This window comes from Urocitellus parryii, chromosome 8 (genome assembly GCF_045843805.1).
Source record: "Urocitellus parryii isolate mUroPar1 chromosome 8, mUroPar1.hap1, whole genome shotgun sequence".
In the NCBI taxonomy this organism is placed as follows: domain Eukaryota; kingdom Metazoa; phylum Chordata; class Mammalia; order Rodentia; family Sciuridae; genus Urocitellus; species Urocitellus parryii.
The window spans coordinates 132,826,972-132,849,209 of record NC_135538.1 but is presented as its reverse complement, the minus strand read 5'-3'; the positions used below and the strand labels follow the sequence as shown (position 1 = coordinate 132,849,209).

At 39.8% G+C, this 22,238-nt stretch overlaps 1 protein-coding gene across 2 annotated transcripts; it reads left to right on the top strand.

The window, feature by feature from the left end:
- The first annotated feature begins 3,001 nt into the window (after nucleotides 1–3,001).
- On the top strand, nucleotides 3,002–11,642 carry Serpinb1 (serpin family B member 1). Of its 2 annotated transcripts, none has more exons than XM_026398925.2 (7): nucleotides 3,002–3,073; nucleotides 4,303–4,478; nucleotides 6,184–6,321; nucleotides 7,092–7,209; nucleotides 8,994–9,136; nucleotides 9,315–9,482; nucleotides 11,163–11,642. In XM_026398925.2, exons 2-7 carry the CDS (start codon nucleotides 4,311–4,313, stop codon nucleotides 11,565–11,567), a joined length of 1,140 nt encoding a protein of 379 aa, XP_026254710.1. In that variant the 5' UTR covers nucleotides 3,002–3,073; nucleotides 4,303–4,310; the 3' UTR covers nucleotides 11,568–11,642. The 2 variants fall into 2 exon arrangements, with proteins under 2 accessions (XP_026254710.1, XP_026254711.1); XM_026398926.2 differs by having other exon boundaries at nucleotides 3,049–3,100.
- Nucleotides 11,643–22,238: the final 10,596 nt, after the last annotated feature.

The window sequence follows — 22,238 nt, the reverse complement described above, 5'->3', positions numbered from 1 at the left end:
AAAATTGTGGGTGAAAAAGGAGGCATCAAATAGCATTGGCCCCTTTTGGCCTACCCCTGAGGACACAGAAACAAGGTGCCATCTTGGAAGCAAAGAGCAGCCCTCACCAGACACTAAACCTGCTCATGCTTTGATCTTGCAGTCTCCAGAACTATGAGAAATAAATTTCTGTTGTTTATAAACTTCCTAGTCTGAGGCATTTTGTTATAGTAGCACAAATGGCTTGATGAAGTTCAACTATTAAAGGGAAATAGTACATTTAAGATCAGGCCCAGCAAAAGAAACCCAAAGGACCAGCAAGCTCTATGAAAAAAATGGCTAGCTGATCAGAAAGACCCAAGTGACCCACAGGAGGTACTATGGCTCCTCATGCATCTCCCTGGGGTCCAGGATTTAAAGGTGTGCCTACTAATGGTGTGGCATGGTTTAGTGTCACTCTGTGAAACTATGAGCAGATGGGACCATTTGGCTGTGGTTGCTGTCTGGCCACTAGATGGCCATCTTTCGACTGGGACTAGACATAAACATTCTATTCAATGGGCCGAACTGCATGCAGTGCTGACATCCACACAGGCCACCACCATATCTAACTCCATTCTCAGCACCTCAGGAGCCATTGCCAGCAGGAGCCATCTTGATGGGAAAAGGGCCACTGAGTGACTGGATTATCAAAGGCCCCGCCCATTGTGGCAACAAGGACAATGGCAACAGTTTGCTGCCTGAAAGTGACATGTATGTCACTCATGTGGATGCTGGGACTACTATGGCCACCCTTAAGAAGAGCTGATGTCACGTGTTTGGATATCTCAAGGGACCTCACTGGAACCAAGAACCTTCCTTGGCTGCCCCAGCGACCCAGCAACCTGCATGGAATACAACGGGTTCTCTATGCACCTGTCGCCTGCAGGTGATGGAAGGATGGGAGAGCTGACTCAGCCCCTGACGACAGGACATGAAGACGGCTTGCTAGAGGGTGGTACTGTCTGACTAGGACAGTGAGGACAGTGAACCCAGCACTCCACGACAAGGAAAACCCAGCCCTGAAGAACCTGCTGAGAAACACAGAGCTTGTGGAGGTGGGCGGGGCAGCCTCCGGATGAGGCTGTGACTATGAGACCTCAGTGTTCCCAGCCACTCTCTCTTTTCTTCTTTAGAGAGCACATCCTGAGCCAGGAAGCAGAGAAAGAGGAAGGGACCCAGGACAAAAAGACAAGGTATATCTCCAAGAGTATGTCCCAGAGAACTTATGCCCTCTAATTAGGTTGCACCTCCTACAGTTTGCACCACTTCCCACTAATGTCATCAAATTATTAATCTGTCAAGGGTTTTATCCACTGATGAGGTCAGAGCCCTCACGATCCAACCACTTCCTGCAGGCCCCTCCCCTGGACATTGCTGCTCTGGGCACAAAGGCTTCAACACAGGGGCCTTTGGGGACATTCCAGATCCAAATGATAACAGTGCATGTACTAATTGATGGATGAAGATCAATTTTAACTCCAACATACAATGCCTGTATTGATTTAGGAGATGGTTTCCATTTTATTTGATATAGACGGCACAAATACAATGTAAAAAGAAAAAAAATAAAAATTTGAAGCAATGTTTTCCTTAGTTAAAAAAATAAATGAATCCTTTCATTCCTGACTTTCTGACATTGAGGTGGTTCTGCAGTTCTATGGGAAATGATGGCAAGGCTACCAGCCATGAGCGCATAATTATGACCAGTTACAATAAGCACCATTTTTACTCTAATAAATTGTAAAACAATATACAACATACAATCTTGATTATTAGATTCTTGCTGTTTTTTTTTTTAATTTTCAAACCACAGTACTTTCAAAATCACCTTTTTCAGGAATCATCTTTGTCTCATCATTAGAAATAATTCTCAGAGGTGAAAAAGTCCACCAGCCCATTCACATGGTATGATCCATGCTAACAAAGCAAATAGGACTTTTCTTCATGATGTGATTTTTAAGAAAACAGAGAGGTTTCCTGAGCACAGAATCATTTCATACCCTCAAGCACTGTCGATTTTGGTGAAGTTACATATCCAGACATTTAAAGAGGGAAACAGACTCTTCCACAAAAAGTTAAAAACAATCCAACCTCAGTCATTGTAATTTGAAGGGGAAAGGGTATTCAAAAATTTATGTTATGTTACTCAAACAGCCGTGAGAAGGCCCCGTAGTCATCCTTGCCAGGGGTGATTCAGAGGCTGAACCTACTTTGGGCACCTGAGACAACAGTGACGTGGAAGACATTGTTTGGAACTAATCTTTTTTTTTTTTTTATTTTTTATTTTTTTTTTATTGTTGGTCGTTCAAAACATTACATAGTTCCTCATAGTTCCTCATACATCATATTTCACAGTTTGATTCAAATGAGTTATGAATTCCCAATTTTATCCCGTATACAGATTGCTGTATCACATCAGTTACCCTTCCATTGATTGACATATTGCCTTTCTACTGTCTGATGTATTCTGCTGTCTGTATTATTCTCTACTATCCCCCCTCCCCTCCCCTCCCCTCCCCTTTTCTCTCTCTACCCCTTCTACTGTAAATCACTTCTTCCATTTGAATTATCTTGTCTAATCTTTTAATCTAATCATGGAGGCCTCTCTTTCTCCCAAACCATTCCCTTTCTCCTCTTCTTTCACCCTCTAAACAATCTCTGGCATTTGGAGTCCACAGATGGGATTCAAAAGGGAATCGCTTGTCCTGTAAGAACTGACACATTATATCATCCCAGTCATTCACACTTTAGTAAAAATTTTTATAATAATTTATGAGGCTGCCAGAGGTTTGGGACAGGCCTCGATCTGAGAAAAGTGCTGACTCCCTGCAGAGGCCGTGAGTCATCCCAGGCAGATTTCTGCTTTTATCAAATCCTGGAAGCCTGGACTCCAGGCAGACACCAGCGGAAAGGGCCGCTGCTCCGCCCGCCCAGGTCGCCTGCCCGGGGCCACACTGACACTCCCCTTCCGCATTCTATAAGGGCTGCAGCGGGCCCGGCACTCCCCTCCCACACCACTCACCCAGCCCGGAGCCGGGGCGCCGCGCAGCTGGTAAGGGCCGGGCGGGTGGCGCCGCAGGTAGGTGGGTGGGTGGGTGGGAGGTGCTGCCAGCTCCCCACTCAGCCCCACCCAGGCCCACCTGTGCCCTCCCTGCCCATCGGCTCCGACACTTCCCAGCGTCGCCCACCACGGCGTCCGCTGCCCGCTGGGCTTCCCACCGTGGGGACCACACTGGGTCCCCAGCGCCACGCGGCGATCGCCCCGGGATGCCCTGCCCGAATGGCCGAAAAGAAGGGAGGGAGGACACCCGTTTTCCCAGCCAAAATGCGCCACGGAAAGCTGAGACGGCGCTGTGTGTGATGGTTTCCAGGCAATTCCAGGACCTGGTAGCTGGTCGCAGGCTGGGAAAGGCAGGGAGAGGAGGGGCCTTGTGATCCCAGTGAGAATTCAATTTGGCACTCACGCTGAGCAGCCAGCGGGGTTCTCTTTGGTCTGTACTTGGGGGAAACTCAAGCTCTGAGAGTTAAGATCCAGATGGATAGAGGGGCAGCCAAGCTGGAATCGCCCACCAGGACCTCCCCATGGCAGATAGCATCTCTTCTGTGAAAAGAATGGAGGACACTTGTCCCCACTCCCCTGCCCTGCCCACCTGACCCTGGACTGTGTTGGGCTTTCAAATCCTCATATCCTTCCTACACCAGCTCTGAGACTTTGGGCCCTTGACCTCTTAAACATTTGCTACTGAATCTCCAAAATGAGAATGATTATTTTAGTAATGACATCTTTGCCAGAATTTTTTTTTTTAATGCAGGGTAGGTTGTTATGATTTTTTTTTCTATTAGAAATATTCTTTCGGAAAATGTAGGCAATGATTTATTGCCCAAATGAACAAGGTATTTGAAACAAAGGGACAGAAATATATGTGTTCTTAGTAGGTGGGATGGACCCGGGGCTGGGGGTCAGGCCAAGGCCACTGAGTGGACCTGGGCCCCTTGTCAGGCTCACCAGTCTGCAAAGTGAGAGCAGGTTAGGACACCTGAGGTCCTGATCCTGGGATTCTCCTGAAGTCAGACTCCACCTTCATGTGCATGGGAGAGGGTTTGAGCCTCCTGGGGAAAGGAGAGATCAAAAAAAGGGGCTGGGGGCGGGGATGGGCAAAGTCCAGGTTCCAGAGTATTGAGGCATCGACACAAATTGAGGAAGATGCTAGGGAAGGAGGGTGGCCTTATTTGCTGGTGTGTGGGCTGGGAACAACGTGGGACCTTTGTTCTGTCTTAAAGCTTTCACCATGGAGAAGCTGAGCAGAGCAAACACTCTTTTTGCCTTGGACCTGTTCCTCGCCCTGAGTGAAAATAATCCTACGGGAAACATCTTCATCTCTCCCTTCAGCATTTCATCTGCGATGGGCATGGTGTATCTGGGAACCAGAGGCAATACTGCAGCACAGCTTTCCAAGGTCAGCAGAAACAAAAATGGCTTGCTCTCCCTGCCCTCTCCCAGCTAAAGTCTGTGCTGAATAGTTGCATCTTTGAGCTCTTGCAGTGTGTTTTTAAAACTGTATGTTGAACTGTGTTCAACAGGTGTCCATGTTGAAATTTAGACTCTGAGAAAAGCCCTCAAAACAGTCCATCTGCCTGCAAGCTTTTATTCATTATCTTTACTGAGCACCTATTATGTGCCAGACACTATGTTTTTTGTTTTGCTTTGTTCAGCAGTGAACAAAGCCAACACAGTCCCTGCTGGGTGGTACTTTTATACCAGGGAGTACATCTTTGACACATTTTCTGTAAGTCCTTTTACCTCCCCAGAGCTAGCAGTTTCCAGTTTTTGCTTTGCTAGTACTTGTTATATAGCATCATCTTTGAGCATGAGATTAATGAAACATGGGGAATGCACTACAATGAAGGAATTGCCTTTTTGTAGGGACAGGGAAAAAGACAACTGTGTGATCCTGTATTCCCATGGCTCACCCCTGTGCCTTTCTCTGTGGGCTGGTGGCATAGTAGAAGGGCCCTCAAGCAGATGGGGAACTGGGAAGCCCAGGAGCTTGGGAGCAGGACCAAACCTCTGGTGATATGGCAGATCACTTTTTCAACAAGAAAAGAGGCAGGGGTACCTCTCTTCCTTGCTTTTCTTATTGGACACGGAGGGGACATTCGTGTTTGATGTCCTCTCAAGACCTAGAGAAGAGTGTAAACATGGAGGGTTTTCTAAGACACCTGCCACACATCACACTGTACCTGTTTTCACAAAGGTGTAGCCCTGGGTTGAAGTTCAATGCTTCAACTGCAGTGCTCTGATATGCATCCATGCAGATCTGAAAGCTCCACCTTTTCACAAAGCCTCTAATGCCATTAGTTCTTTTTTTTTTTTTTTTTTCCTTCAGGGTTCTATCGGCTCCTATTTTGAGAACTTCCAGGGACTTTATATCTTCAGCAGAGAATAGTCTTAAGGTTTTCTCTCCCCAGTTTTATTGAAACAGGTGGATCTTAGTAACAGCACAAACACTGCAGATCTCAGAGAGTGATGTGGACTTTGGATGCTGAGTGGTTTTGTTCTTTGTGTCTTCAAATCGAGGAACCAGCCCAGGACTCATAAAACTATAAAGGCTTCTTGATTTCTGACTGACACATGAGAAATTAAACTTCTGCCATGATGTTAACTTTTAAAAAGTACTTTTTAAATAAGTGAATTGTGGATGCGAATAGGTTCATCAAAGGAAAAGGCCTCAATTTGTAATATTTTTGTAGTATGATATAAAGGATGATTCTTATTTTCACTGTTTATTCCTGAGAACTTTCAGTAATATACAATATAGAAACAGTAGAAACATGCATTTTCGGACTTTCTTTGGGGGGGGGTGAGCAGACACATGCAAATATTTAATGTATCAACCACTCACATTTGTGTCACCATAATTGTAACAAAAAATGGTGTAAAAGCAGTTTTTAATGCAATTGTTATGCCTCACCAAGTCATAAATTTTGGATTCCCTATTTTTTTTTGTTCTCCTATGACAAATTAATAAAGTATCGGGTTGGGTATCATCAATAATTGGGGATAATAAAGACAGTAATTTGATTTGATGGAAGCAAACACCAAAGAATCACTTCATAATTTCAAAACAAATAGTGGTAAAAAGAATGTTTTCTCTATTTTAGACTTTTCATTTCGATATGGTTGAGGACATTCATTCAAGATTTCAGAGCCTGAACGCGGAAATGAACAAACATGGAGCTTTCTATATTCTGAAACTTGCAAATAGGTTATATGGAGAAAAAACCTATAACTTCCTCCCTGTAAGTATTTTGTACTTTATATTCTAAAACTCCACCAGAAGGTGCAGATTTTTTTTTCCAGCACAATCAAGTTGGTTTTAATATTTACTCACATTTATAAAAACAATACAGAATGAAAACACCACAAACAGCACTCCCATTAACTAAGGTGGTGGTTTTTGTACTATAGCCTTTGCAATGAAGAGATCACTCTGGATGTTTGATGAAAGCAGGAGCAAATCCCATGATTCACTTCTTAGAACAATCAGTATTCGCTTATTTATGACATTAGTCTGGCGTGTGAAAAGAATCGTTTATGCTTTATGTGACACCAAAAGTGTGAGGGTCAGTGGCTCATGCCTGTAATCTCAGCTCTCTGGGAGGCTGAGGCAGCAGGATTGTTAAGTGTGAGGCCACCCTGGGCAACTTAGTGAGACACTGACTCAAAATTAAAATTTCACAAAATGATTGAGGGTGTAACTCAGTGGGAGAGCATTTGTCTAGCACTTGTGAGACCCTGGGTGGAATCCCTAGTACTGAAAAAATATTACAAGAGTCAAATTTACTACCACCAAACTGCTCTACCCTTACAAATGGTTAAGATGGGGTTGTGTTTTTGACTATAAAAAAAAAATCATAAGGGTTAGAACTTTCACGTTGCAATGAATTATAGTCTTTTAGGACAATTTCTGTTGCTTTTCAAGATTTTAGATAACAACTTTTGGTGTGTAGTAGAAGTTATTCATGTTTTTTTGTTTTTGTTTTTGTTTTTGTTTTTGTTTTTCAAATAGGAGTTTTTGGCTTCAACTCAGGAAAAATATGGTGCTGACTTGGCCAGTGTGGATTTTCAGAATGCCTATGAGGACTCCAGAAAGGCCATAAACCAGTGGGTCAAAGGTCAGACAGAAGGTGAGAGATCTCCAGCATGGAATCTGTGTTAGCTTTTTTTGTTACAATAACAAATACCGGAGAGAGAAACAGCTTGTAGAAAGAAAGCTCCTATTTTGGCTCATATTTTTGGAGGTTTCAATCCCTGGCTGATTGGCCCTGTAGCTTTGGGGCCTGTGGCAGCACAGTACATCATGGTGGGGACTGTGGCAGAGGAGGTCACATGGGCAGATATTAAAAGAAAGAGGAAGAGGAACTGTGGTTGCCCCTCAGTCCCAGAGCACTTGCCTAGATTGTGCAAGGCCCCAGTTTGACCAAAAATAAATAAATAAATAAAAATAAAAGAAGGATGGACTGGCATCCTGGCATCCCACAGGCATTCCAAAATCCTTAGAGTTTTTTTTTTTAATAGATATATATTTTATTTTATTTATTTATTTTTTATGTGGTGCTGAGGAGCCAACCCAGTGCCTCATACGTGCTAGGCAAGCACTCTACCACTGATCTATAACCCCAGTCCCTACTTTGAGTTTCGAGGGCACACTCCCAATGACTTAAAGACCTTCCACTAGGCCCCACCTCTTAAGTGTTCCACCACCTCCCAACAGCAGCACAGGCTTGGGACCACGCCTTCCACACATAGGCCTTTGGGGAATACTTATCCAAACTGTGGCAGAATCATTATGTATAGGTTCTTTCCCTCCATCCACCTTCCTCATCTGCATCTTATTTCCTCTTCTTCCCACTACCTCCTAAATCCTGAACTATATACCCCATGTGTGAATTTTTAAGTGCCCCTTAGCTGGGCAGCTCTCAGATGTCAGAAATCCATCAAAGGAGAAACGTAGACATAATTTTTAACAGATGCAGAACTAATGAAGAAAAAGCTTCTTCCCATAAGGTTGCCCAAATTACATTTTAAAATTAAAACGAACATTAATGCAGAATAAAAGGAATAAAATGCCTGCCCAAAGTTATTTAATGCCCATAGAATACATGGAATCAGTATTCACAAACCACTGCTTTCATAAATATTCTTTGCCAACATCTAATCCAGTAAATCAGGTATGATGGGTGGGAACCGTGGTGGTGGGTCAGGGCTCAATTTATATATCTTACTATGCCTCTCTTCTAACATACTGGGTGCCCAGGAACCCTGAGAACAGCTGTCTTATATTACAGTTGTTCTGGACAGTGCCTGGCTTCTCCGGGTGGAGCCTTTGTTTGAGTGGACTGATTCATCTACTGTTTGGATATTTGTTAAAATCTTCTTTTGGCCAGAGTAGGCTTTTACTTGACAGATTTGAAGAAGGAACGAGTAACCAAAAACACTTCTGTGAAGGATTTTTTTTTTTTTTTTTTTTTACTGTAAAAACATAGCCATTCATAAAATAACACTGATTGCTTACACACAATCCAGGAAAGGAGTTTTCTTGTTTTTAGGTTTTGAGCACATTTGACTTGCTTTAACGACTTCTAAAAACAAATTATTTTTTGAGGTGCCAGAGATAGAACTCAGAGCTCATGCATGCTGATCATGTGTTAAACCACTGAGCTACACCCCCCAGCCCCCACATTTGAATTGTTTAAAAGTGTTGGCTCCTTTGAAATGTTTTGTATGCCATCCTGGTCTGCCTTACAAATTGATTTTTTAAAAGTAGGAACACTCCAGTCAGGCTTTCTTAACCAACACTATGTTAAAAGGAAATTAAGTACAAAGCACACGTTTGAATTGCATTTAAATTGTCAGTTCAGATTTGCAATTCCAATACAGAGCTTTCAAAAAGCTCACTTTATTTTTTCAGGGAAAATTCCAGAACTGTTGGCTCCAGGTGTGGTTGATAATATGACTAAACTCGTGCTGGTGAATGCCATCTACTTCAAGGGAAACTGGCAGGAGAAATTCATGAAAAAGTCCACAACCGATGCACCATTCAGACTGAATAAGGTCAGGTGATGAAACGGTCCCCAAATTATTCTTTTTTTGAGAGAGTGTTCAATTCATGGCCTTCCTAAGCACACATTCTCCCCCCAGCCCAGAGCTACACACCCAGACCCCAAGTTACTCTACTCTAAAATAACACAGAGAACAATCTAAGTGATTTTTTTTTTTCTTAACTATTTAGAAAGACACAAAAACTGTGAAGATGATGTATCAGAAGAAAAAATTTCCTTATGGCTACATCCAGGACCTTAAGTGTCGGGTGCTGGAACTGCCTTACCAAGGCAGGGAGCTCAGCATGATTATTCTGCTGCCAGATGATATTGAGGACGATTCCACAGGTCTGAAGAAGGTAACTGGCTCCTCATAATTTGTGTTTCCTTTTGCTACATTGATTCTTCCTGTGTCGATGTTGCATGGTGGGTACTTGTTATGTGTTCACTGGCTTTACCTGAACATTCCTGTCCACTGCTTTGCCATTTCTTTGTAAATATAACCCATCAGCAATTACTGTTATAAAGCCCTGAATTTTATCATCATCAAATCATTATTATTGTTATTAATTTGCAGTGCTAGGGATCAAACTCAGGGCCCTGTGCATGCTAAGCAAGCATTCTACTGTGTGAGCTACCTTCCTAGCCCAGAAGCCCTAAGTTTAAATTTCAAGATGCCCAGCTTTCAGCAAATAGTTGTGATGGGGAACATCTAGAAATTTATACTAAATATCACTTTGGTTAGTGGCAACTCATGGGAAGTCTCTTGACTTAACCTTAAAGGAAATTATAGTAAGATGAGGAAAAAGATTTTAAAACCCAAACATTTTACTTTATAGCTTTACCCTATTAGTATACTATCCACTTTCATCACAGTTCACATAACTCATCAATTAAAATTCTTCATGAAAGAGAAGATTCATGTGCCATATTGATTTCAACTAATATTAACTTGGCATAATGTTTTCGTTGTATATAATTTAAAGGACAAGGCATCTCTTTCCAGAGTTAGAAATATGCAAAATTGTGAGGATTACAGTTTTTCTTCAGTGTCCTTAGCCTACTGTGTGGTTTGCCTCTACCCAACTAAAACTTGTTATCAGGAAGGATTATCATTTGCAAAATCAATGTGTTCCTTCTTTTAGTTGTGTTTCCAAATCAGTCTTTTCTGATTTCAAAATGTAAGTCTCCGGTTTCATGAAAGGAATTATCACATCACTAATACAAGGGGAATGATGATTCTATTCTAGTCTAATAGTAGTAGTGGTGGTGGTAGTAGTAGTAGTAGTAGTAGTAGTAGTAGTAGTAGTAATGTTAATACTTAACATTATATAGCACTATCATGTGCCAAGCACTTTGTAGATATCAACTCAATGTTCAAAACAATGCTATAAGATGGGTGCATTTATTACCCCCATTTTCAATTAGGAACTAGGTCTAACACATCATCTAACTTTTTAATTTTTACTTAGAAGCTAAAGTTACTAGAAACTACCTCAACACCTGATATACAGATTGCTACAGGTCCAGTAGCTTTCGGAGTAAATAGTAGGAACCTTTAGAAATTTTCCTTGTACCACTTAACTAATTAGGGTAATAAAAACTGTCATGGCCTATCACAGTGATCCAGTGCGGTAGGGATTTAGTACGCCCTGAGGAGGGAGGGATGGGAGGATGGAGAAATGAATGGGATGGCTGGATGGATAGAAGGAGGGAGGGAGGGAGGGAGGGAGGGAGGATGATGGAGGAGAGTGGATAAGTGGGTTTGTAGAGGGGGTATGTGATGTGTAGATGATGGCCCCAATATCCAAAGTCCTTTACTTGGACCCTTGATGACTTAGAGCATAGCTCTGTTCTGTTTCACCAATGCCAGACAAAAATTAAATTCTCTAAATGGAATCCCTTTTTTGGCACAAAATGTGAAGGAAACCGATTAGCAATCATTAGTATGAACCCATTCATTTAAATAATAATTTATTACTTTACTTCCATGAAATCAACTTTACCTCTTCTTTCTTTTCTCCTTACTCTAATTCCAGATTGAGAAACAATTGACTTTGGAGAAACTGCAGGAGTGGACCAAACCTGAGAATCTGGAAATCATTGAGGTCAATGTCAAATTGCCCAGGTTCAAACTGGAAGAGAGCTACATTCTCAACTCTGACCTCACCCGCCTGGGTGTGCAGGATCTCTTTAATAGTAGCAAAGCTGATCTCTCTGGCATGTCAGGAGCCAGAGATCTTTTTATATCAAAAATTGTCCACAAGTCCTTTGTGGAAGTGAATGAGGAGGGTACGGAGGCTGCGGCGGCCACAGCAGGAGTCGCCACCTTCTGCATGTTGATGCCGGAGGAAGATTTCACAGCCGACCACCCATTCCTTTTCTTTATTCGGCACAACCCCACCCTTAGCATTATGTTCCTTGGCAGATTTTCTTCCCCTTAGAAGAAAGACACTTTGGAAATATAAGTTTAACTTTAGAGCTTTATTCCCTGAGATTTTGATGGTGACAAATTTCATTTAACCTTACCAATAAAGCTATTCAGAAACAAATCTTTAGTTTGTTAACTTCAGCCCTGTTGACTTTTTATATCCATGACATGTTGGCCTGGGTATCTGGGTTTTTTTTTTTTTGTTTGTTTTTTTGTTTTACATTGAGAAAAATCCATTAATTACTTTAAAATGCAACAAGTTTAAGAAAAAAAAAAGGAAATACATCAGATGGGTAGATAGATTCTTAACAAAGTAGTAATCTATGTAATTGTCATACTCTCCATGAGAAAACATGACTTTTTCAAAGTCAATCATTTCTCTATCTGCCATTAGAATAAGGCAAAAAAAAGAAATCATTTTTATTATAAATGAAGTAATACAGCATTATTTAAAAACGTGGACCCACAATAATGGATTAGATATTTTTTTAATGTGTCGTGACATGAAAACATGTCATTTATTTTTAGAATTTTAGAATCTATGCCAGACAGCTCCCCTGACTGCAGAAAGGAGGAATAGAAACATAGGTTTCTATTCCCATTGGACACCTCAATTAAGGACCCAGGCTATGAAGACTAACTGGCCTTCCCTCATGTTTCTGTCCTTTTATTCCATAGGATGAGTGTTCTGTTACAGCCGTCTAGTGTTTAAGCTCTTCAATAAAGGGCCACTTGGTCATAACATGCACCCCGTTTTTGTTCTCCCTATGGATGATTTTAGTTCATGTGGGTTCACATCTAGTCAAGAAGTGGGTGTCTTCTGTTCAAAGATGATGAGAGACTACAAAAAGAAAACCTAGGGAGAGAAACTACAAGCAAACTAGATGTGCAAAGTTCTCTTTGTTAATCAGCCTCTAGGGTGTTTGACAAGGTCTCTTGACTTCTGTCACATCCGTTGTTATGGTGATAGACAGCTGTGTGCATTGGGGTGGAGGGAGATGGGATGTGAACTCTGGGGTTAACACGACCCTTTATCAACTGTGCTGCTTTGAATGAGGCTTGAATTGGTACATTTTCTTGCTGAACAAGGCTTGTGGACATGGTGAGTTAATAGTTCCCTCAGGTCCTGCAAGCCCACCAGATCCCATTCCTCTTCTTTTTTTCTCCTGAGATCAGACAAGTAAGGCTACACAGGGAGTTCTTGGCCTGACAACATTGATGCTGGGGGAGGGGGGGCTTCACAGATTTTTTAAAAAATGTTAGCAAATCACTTGCCAGTAAGTTTTCTTTCCTTTCCTCTTCTCTTTTTTCTTCCCCCTAAAATGCTTATCAGTACTACCATATTCCATGATTTCCTAGCGCTAGGGGGAAAATAGCAATGGTTACTGTCTTTTATGACTCTTCTCTCTTTGCATCCTTGCTATAATTTAGATCTGGAATGTCCCAAAGGTTCATGTCTGGGCTTGGTGCCCAAGATAGTGTTCTTGGGAGGTGATTGAAACTTCAAGAGATGGGACCTAGAGGGATTATTGGAGAAGTGCCCTCAAAGGGGAGAGTGGGAGCCTGTCTCTTGTTTTTTCTCTCTCTCTCTTTTGCTCCCAGCTATAGGTGAATGGCTCTGTTCTGCCACACCTTGCCACTGCTGTCCAGCATCTGCTCCTCTATTGGCAGAAAAGAAATGGCTCCATCTGATCATGAACCAGAACTTCTAAAATTGAGCCAAAATAACCTTTTCTCTTTATAAGTTCTGATCTTCAATATCTATTACAGTGACAAAAGCTGACTAACACATTCCCCATGCTAAAATCCACTCTGCAATTTTCCCCTAAATAGTGTTAATCATGTAGAAACGGAATTCCAGGGGCCCATGTAACCCTGCTCAAATCCCTCTGTTGATATATGAGGGAACAGATCCATAGACCATAAGTAAATTGTTCAAGGTTGAAATAATTTTTACGTTCCAGAGCAGAGACTAAAATCCAATTCATATTTTATGTAACAAAAATCTAATTCTTAATGTGATGAACTAGTTAATGCAGGCCCCTGGAGACAACTAAAAAGCCACCAAACAAGATAAGCATCAGCCCAAGGCCAAGGGAAAGCCAACAGGATGGTGAAGAGTTACTGGACCATGATCCAAGTGAAATTGGAAATCTAGGGGAGGGGGGCAAAACTGGAAAGCAAGTCCACTTGCACCCTAGTGGCATTTGCAGTCTGAAAGAAATCAGTGGGAATTGAATCGTGGATATTCATGTTCAAGGCTAGGTGGACAAACAGCACTGGGCTGTCAGGAGTGGGAGCCCCGTCTACCTCCTCTGCTTTGCAGCAGCCTCAAAGCTGTGCTCGAAGAGTATGAGTAAAATAGCTCTAATGCAGCCCAGAGGGTTCCAGTACTAAAACTGCATTATATCTGTCTTGGTCTGCTCCTACCCCGGGCAATGGCAGAAGCAAACAAGTCATCCTGGGCGGGGGGCAAGGGTGGAATTACCCTTAAACCTGAAATTATTTTTGATTCACTTGAAATGTAATTGCACACAATCAAAGATACCCAGGTGGAGGACTCAGGGCAACCTAAACTAAAACCAGCACACACAAAAAATAGATAGTAGGAGCAACAGCAGAAAGGCTCTAAATCTCCCACACAAATTATAAAACAACTGTTTTCTAGAATCAAAATGATAAAAAGACAAGGTTAAACATTTCAGCGGATGACTGCAATTTTAAAAGAGACAATGCATATTTGAATAAATTTTAGAGCAGAATAATATAACATTTAAAAAACTGAGTAGATCAGATTTAATAGGAACTTAGATAGCTAGAGAGAAAAATGGTGAATTTTCAGGTCCAAAATTGTTCCGTTAAAATAATTAAATAATCACCTATCTTAGTGTCTTCTAGAGAGATAGATATAATGCATAAAACCCCCAAAGTCAAGAGTTTGGAAAAATACAAAAGAAAGGATAAGAGACAAAAAAAAAGAGGCAGTATGGAGAAGAGTAATATGTAAAGAGCTAACACTCAGAATTTTTTTCCCTAAATCTGGCAAAAGACAGCCATCCACAGAGTCTAGAAACCCTACTCAAACCCCAAGCAGAAAAACTAAAATGAGAGAAAAAGAAAATCTCCAGACACATCCTAGTGAATCTGCAAAGATAAAAAGATCATGAAAAAAAATCAGATGAAAGCCAGAAGAACATAAAATGATTCCTTGGAACTGCTGGGGGAAAAAAAAAAACCACCCTGCAACCTAGAATTATTCCCTATCTGGGAAAAATATCTTTTGAGATATTTTGAGAGAGAGAGAGAGAGAGAGAGAAACAGTATCACCAGACTTCTCCTAAAAAATATTCTAAAAAATATTCTTTAAGTATAAGGAATGTCAGAGTTATAAGAAGAAAGTAAAGATCAAGAAACCTTTGTAAGCGTGGAAATTTTGGTGGATATTGACCAGATAAAGTTAGTAACACTGTCTAAATAATTTCAAATATACAGAATTCAAATAAGATGATAAACCGGGCACAGGGATGGTTCACACCCTCTTGGGAGGCTGAGGCCAGCCTGGGCAACAGAGGGAAACTCCAAACTCAAAAAAGTCACAAAATAAAATAAAATGGTAAAATTTTAAAACTAGGGGAAGTAAATGAAGTTAAACATTCTGAGGGCCTTGGGCTTGGGGTATAGTCTGTCATAAACTGTGTGCTTAGCATGGACAGGGCTCTGGGTTCCATTCCCAGCACACTCACACCTGCAAAGGTTCTAGAGTCCTCACACTGTCTGAGAAGAAAATAAAGTACTACTAGATTTTGATAAGTCAAAGATGCACGCTGTGATGTCTCAGGTGGAAAGAATGGAAAAGTAATGAAAGGGCTTATGACCTCTAAACTAAATCAAAGAGAAAACAAAGAATAATAAAGAATATACAATCAATTCAGAAGAAGCAAAGGAAAGCACACAGGATAGGCTTGGCAAATAGCAAGATGTTATAGGAAATTAAATATTTAAGTAATAACTTACATTAGGTAAATGTTTTCAGTAAGGACTTAAGTGTTTCTGTTAAGTGACAAAGATGGCCAGGCTAGATTAAAAAAGTATTGTACTCTGTTTACAGGAAATATATCTAACACATAAGATTAGAGAAAGTTTGAAAGGAAAAGAATAGAAGATCTACTTAATCATAGAAACACTAACCATAAAAGTGTAGCTATGTTAATATTAAGCAAAGTAGCTTTTCCTTTCCTAGAGATATAAAAGTCCTTTTGTAACAGTAAAAGGATCCTATTCACTACACAAAAATAGCAAATCTAAATTTGCATGCACCAAATAACACATCTTCAAAGTGAAACAATAATAGAAAGAAATTAAAGGATAAATTAGTCTGCAATGTGAGAACAAGACAAGAGTGAATATTGAATATTGTCACTACTTTATGATGTAATAAGATCCTAGCTAACTCAAGAATAATAAATAAAATATGTGATGATTTGAAGGGATGAACAAACCTTGATATTTTGGAATATTTTTATAGGAAATCTAAATTATTAGAATTTAAGAGTTAAGAAAGGTAGCTGGCCACAAGGTCACTTTATAGAGCTAATTTGTATTTCTATGTAACATCAAAAATTAAAACCATTTAAATACCATTTATAATAACATCAAAAAATGCCTAGGAATAAATATAACAGAAAGATGTTCAGGACTCTATACAGAAAATTATAAGCACTTCTGAGGGAATATAAAGAAGATCTGAATAAATGGAGAGCTAAACCATGGTGGTGATTCAATATTTTAAATATTTCAATTTATCTATAGACTTAATACAATCCCAATCAAAAACACAACAATTTTATTTTGTGGTTTCAAATTTATTTTGTGGTCTTCTTGTGGTTCCAATAGTTAAATAACTTTGTAAAAGGCCAGGGATGTCCAAGACAATCTGGAAGAAGAATCAGGTAAGAGAACGTAATTGCATCAAGATTTATTCTAACACTGCCAAAATAACAAAGAGGGGTTTCCATGCAGGGATAGTCAGAAATGGAGTAGAACAAGGAGCCTAGGAATAGTCCCAAACAATATGCACCCAGCTTTCTGAAGAGGACCATCACTCCAGTTTGCCAAAAACTACCTACATATGCCCCTTACTCTAATGCAATTGAGTTGCCTCTCTGGAAAAAGCATATTTTTACAAATTCCAACTGCAGATTCAACCAAACCACAGATGGAAAATATTTTTAAATGGTGTCTGTAGTGAACATGTATAGTCCTTGTCACCATTCCCTAAACAATACAGTATAACAACTACTTATATTTGCATTTGCATTGTATCGGGTATAGGTAATTTATAGATGATGTAAAGTACACTGGAGGATAGTGTTATGTTCTGCAAACTCTACACCATTTCATGTCAGGGACATGAGCAACCTCAGCTTTTGGTATCCACAAGGCATGAGAGGATGGAGAATGGTGGTAAGGGGTAGCTTTGGAACCAAGCCCCTGCAGATACCAAGGGACAACTATATTAGCAATGGTCTCTTTTACTCTCAAAATTTAATCATTTTGAATAATAAGTCATGTGGGCATCATATTTACAACAGATGCAGCACTCCAGAGTTGGGGTGAGTGAAGGAAGTTTTTCAGAAGTTGTTCTGGGACATTTGAGAACATGTATGCAAAAGAAAAAAAAAAGTTTTCCCTTACAACCTCTACAAAAATTAACAACAGATGGACTGTAGACTTAATTGTGAAAGCAAAATCATAAAGTTTTTAGAAAGTAATATAAGAATGAACTTGTGGAGAGAAGGGCTTCTTTTTTTTTCTTTTTTTTTATTGTTGGTAGTTCAAAACATTACACAGTTCTTAATATATCATATTTCACAGTTTGATTCAAGTGTGTTATGAACTCCCATTTTTACCCCGTATACAGATTGCTGTGTCACATCAGTTACACTTCCATTGATTTACATATTGCCATTCTAGTGTCTGATGTATTCAGCTGTCTGTCCTATTCTCTACTATCCCCCCTCCCCTCCCCTCCCCTCCCCTCTTCTCCCTCTACCCCCTCTACTGTAAATCATTTCTTCCACTTGTATTATTCTTCTCTTACCCCTCCTTTCCTCTTATATGTAATTTTGTATAACCCTGAGGATCAACTTCCATTTTCATGCAATTTCCCTTCTCTCTCCCTTTCCCTCCCACCTCTCATCCCTGTTTAATGTTAATCTTCTTCTCTAGCTCTTCGTCCCTACCCTGTCCTTAGTTACTCCCCTTATATCAATGAAGTCATTTGGCATTTGTTTTTTAAGGATTGGCTAGCTTCATTTAGCATGATCTGCTCCAATGCCATCCATTTCCCTCCAAATTCTATGATTTTGTCGTTTTTAATGCAGAGTAATACTCCATTGTGTATAAATGCCATATTTTTTTTATCCATTCATCTATTGAAGGGCATCTAGGCTGGTTCCACAATCTTGCTATCATGAATTGTGCTGCTATGAACATCGATGTAGCAGTGTCCCTGTAACATGCTCTTATTAGGTCTTTAGGGAATAGACCGAGAAGGGGAATAGCTGGTCAAAGTTCCATTCCCAACTTTCCAAGAAATCTCCATACTGCTTTCCAAATTGGCTGCACCAATTTGCAGTCCCACCAACAATGAACAAGTGTACCCTTTTCCCCACATCCTCTCCAGCACTTGTTGTTGTTGGACTTCCTAATGGCTGCCAATCTTACTGGAGTGAGATGGTATCTTAGGGTGGTTTTGATTTGCATTTCTCTGACTGCTAGAGATGGTGAGCATTTTTTCATGTACTTATTGATTGATTGTATGTCCTCCTCTGAGAAGTGTCTGTTCAGGTCCTTAGCCTATTTGTTGATTGGGTTATTTGTTATCTTATTGTCTAATTTTTTGAGTTCTTTGCATACTCTGGATATTAGGGCTCTATCTGAAGTGTGAGGAGTAAAGATTTGTTCCCAGGATGTAGGCTCCCTGTTTACCTCTCTTATTGTTTCTTTTGCTGAGAAAAAACTGTTCATGGATAGGCAGAACTAACATCATCAAAATGGCGATATTACCAAAAGTTCTCTATAAGTCCAATGCAATGCCAATCAAAATCCCAACAGCATTTCTTGTAGAAATAGATAAAACAATCATGAAATTCATATGGAAAAATAAAAGACCCAGAATAGCAAAAACTATGCTAAGCAGGAAGTGTGAATCAGGCGGGATAGCAATACCAGACTTCAAACTATACTATAGAGCAATAGTAACAAAAACAGCATGGTACTGGTACCAAAACAGGCGGGTGGACCAATAGTACAGAATAGAGGACACAGAAACCAATCCACAAAATTACAACTATCTTATATTTGATAAAGGGGCTAAAAGCATGCAATGGAGGAAGGATAGCATCTTCAACAAATGGTGCTGGGAAAACTGGAAATCCATATGCAACAAAATGAAATTGAATCCCTTTCTCTCACCATGCACAAAAGTTAACTCAAAATGGATCAAGGAGCTTGATATTAAATCAGAGACGTGGCATCTGATAGAAGAAAAAGTTGGCTATGATCTACATACTGTGGGGTCGGGCTCCAAATTCCTCAATAGGACACCCATAGCGCAAGAGTTAACAACTAGAATCAACAAATGGGACTTACTCAAACTGAGAAGGGCTTCTTAACAGGACACACACATACAACATATCCAACACACATGCACAACACACATGTATTTTTTGTTAAATTTAGTCCTATGTGTTTGGACAGTTTTAATACTAAATTGGACTAACTTACAGTTAAGAATTTCAGTTTTGCACAATACAATTAAAAGTGAAGCCACAAGCCTGGGGACAGTTGCGCAGGCCACTGCCCCAAGGAGAGGTAATGTCTAACAAGGTCTAAGAGAACCTTCCTGAGCAGGTTACAATTCCAGAGCCTTTCCCACCTTACCCTGTTATTCCTAAGCTAACACTAGAACATAAAGAAAATTAATTAATTAAAAATCAAAATGTAGTGAAAGCAATCATGCAGCTTTGTGAAGTCATAGCTGCCAAGAACTGGTTCCCGAATACCTTCAGAGTTTTTATATACCAGGAACACTACCTGATATGTCCCAAAGAAAGTTGCAGCTAATCCCAAAAAGAGGAAAGAACAGAAATTTGGTTAAACATCACAAAGTTGCTGTTTTTATTTATTCATTCATTTTTACTTATCTATTTATTTTTCAAGGTGCTTCTAAAATCATCAAAATTAAGACAAATGTTTAATTCAATTTCTGCATTGGTCTATTTCTTTTGTCAGATTACTATCCTGTCTTTAGGGCAGGGAAAGTTCCTCATATTTAATGAGGAATAACCTGACATTTACCTTTTCACTGAATATTAACACCAATCTTATGATGTGAATTCGGCAGTCATTATTCTAAAGATGATCTCATAGCTATAAGAATAGGGACTTGTATCTCAAAGTTCTCAAGTGCAAAAATAACCAGACTTGGATCTCATCTGATCCTAGAAGCTAAACAGGGTCAGACCTGGTTAGTACTTGGATGGAAATAGGAACCTCACATCATGAGTCAGAGCCCCTGCATTTCACCATAGAATCTTGTTTGGAAGGAGGAAAAACATAATCTAAGCTATTGTAGGAGCTTTTGACTTGTCAATATTCATATTGTCCTTTCAGGGTTGTGCATCTCAGTCAATTAAAATGAAAAACTATATTTTTACAAATTCCAATAAACTTTCTCTCACCAAGGCAGATCTGGACTTGAATAAAAATAGCAGGTAAATAGCATTTTAGTAGAACCTGCTAAATTATAAAAATGTATGGTGCTAATTCAGAAGCCCCCATCTCCAATGTCACTGCCAAGAACTGAGATCAGATGTACAAAAAATTGTACATCCAGGCCTGGGGTTTAGTCCTCAACTCTATACTCAATATAATAATAATAATAAAAGCAATCAAGTCAAAGAAAATAAAATATAAAAATTCAGACTAAGGAAGGAGCTGTTATGTTTCAACTTTGGAGAGACTGATGCCCCCATAACATCTACAGATTATAAAGTATAGAAACATTTCTACAACTAAACTCTCAGGGATCTAATTACATACTTTTAAAACTACAGAACTGGATACCAGGAAAACTTTCTGATCTGAAATCCTAGTCAGCTGTGACAGCAGCTAAATCAATGGAGAAAGTAGTGTGGAGTGAATGAATCAGCCCAAGATGACTCAGCTCAAGGGCAACTTAAGAATATAACATCTAGGGCACAGGACAAACCATTAAAAACATATTTGTAAATAAAAATAAAAAGCTATGCTGTCGCAAGAGCAAGCGGATATTACCGAAAGTGGTTTTCAAAGACATCCTGCACCAACCCTTCCTTCATTTTGTACAGAGTGATACAACAAATTCTGTTGAGATATCACTCCAGCAGATAAATGTTTCCCTGGATATTGAAACTGTAAATATTTTATCCTTGCACGGTATTTTTAAAAGGTGGTTTTTAAAGAATGAAGATGCACAGCAAGGTTTAGTTTTCTGAGCAAGATATAATACATTAGTTGAAATATTTAGGCAATCACTAAGATGTTTGTCTCCATTTTCAGGGAAATGCAGATATTTTCTTAAAAAAAAAAAAAAATTCTAGGCTGGGCCCGGTGGTGCACACCTGTAATCCCAGCTATAGGGAGGGACCGCCAGCATCTCACTGGGGGGTTCTTCTTCCTGCTGAGGAGGATGTAAGCCACCTGAGAAATTAAAGTCTAGAATAATTAGTGGAGAACAAAAGACAAAGATTCAGAAATATATTATTAAAAGCAGAGCCCTGGAGAGGTTTAGTTCACATGGGTGCTGGAACTTGACCTAGGAAAGATACCTCCAGTGGTTTATTTAAGGGGGTACATTAAAGGCAAGGATAAGGTTTCAATAGCAGAGTCTGTCTTTGGTGAGATCTTGGCAGGTCACTCCCATCTCAGGTGCTGTGTGGGACATGGAAGAGCAGGGCTGGAATTCACAATGTGTCAGGGCAGTTAACCAGAGAAAATGTCTATTGGTCATTCTCAGACACCAGATATTCCTATTCATTAGGCTTGATGTCCGCAATCCATGGATGGCTCTGAAACCCAGCGGCTCAGGAGGTAGAGGCAAGAAGATTGCAAGTTCAAAACCAGCCTCAGTAATGGCAAGGTGTTAAGCAACACAGTGAGACTCTGTCTGTAAATAAAATACAAAATAGGGCTGGGTAGACTCAGTGGTTGAATATCCCTGATTTCAATCTCCAGTACTAAAAAATAAAAAATAAAAAAATTCTATTTTTTTTAAAATATACATGACAGTACAATATATTTTGACATATTTTTATACCATCATGGAGTATAACATTCTAATTGGGATCCCAGTCTTGTGGTTTAGAACATAACATTTAAGTACATATTATAATTTAATTATCCTTTCACTTTAATGGACATAATTAAATTGCGTCAATGCTATGAAACCAAGAACAATTCACATTAGAAAATGTTGCCATTATGATAATGACAGCAATAGTCTAGTAATAAGAAAAACAATATAATAAGAACTAATATGAATTAAGAAGAAACATAGAAGGAAAAAAGTGAAAGTAATTTCAGGAAGAAAAATGTATAATCATTTTGATAAATAATGAAAAGACATTTGGAAACCATTTGC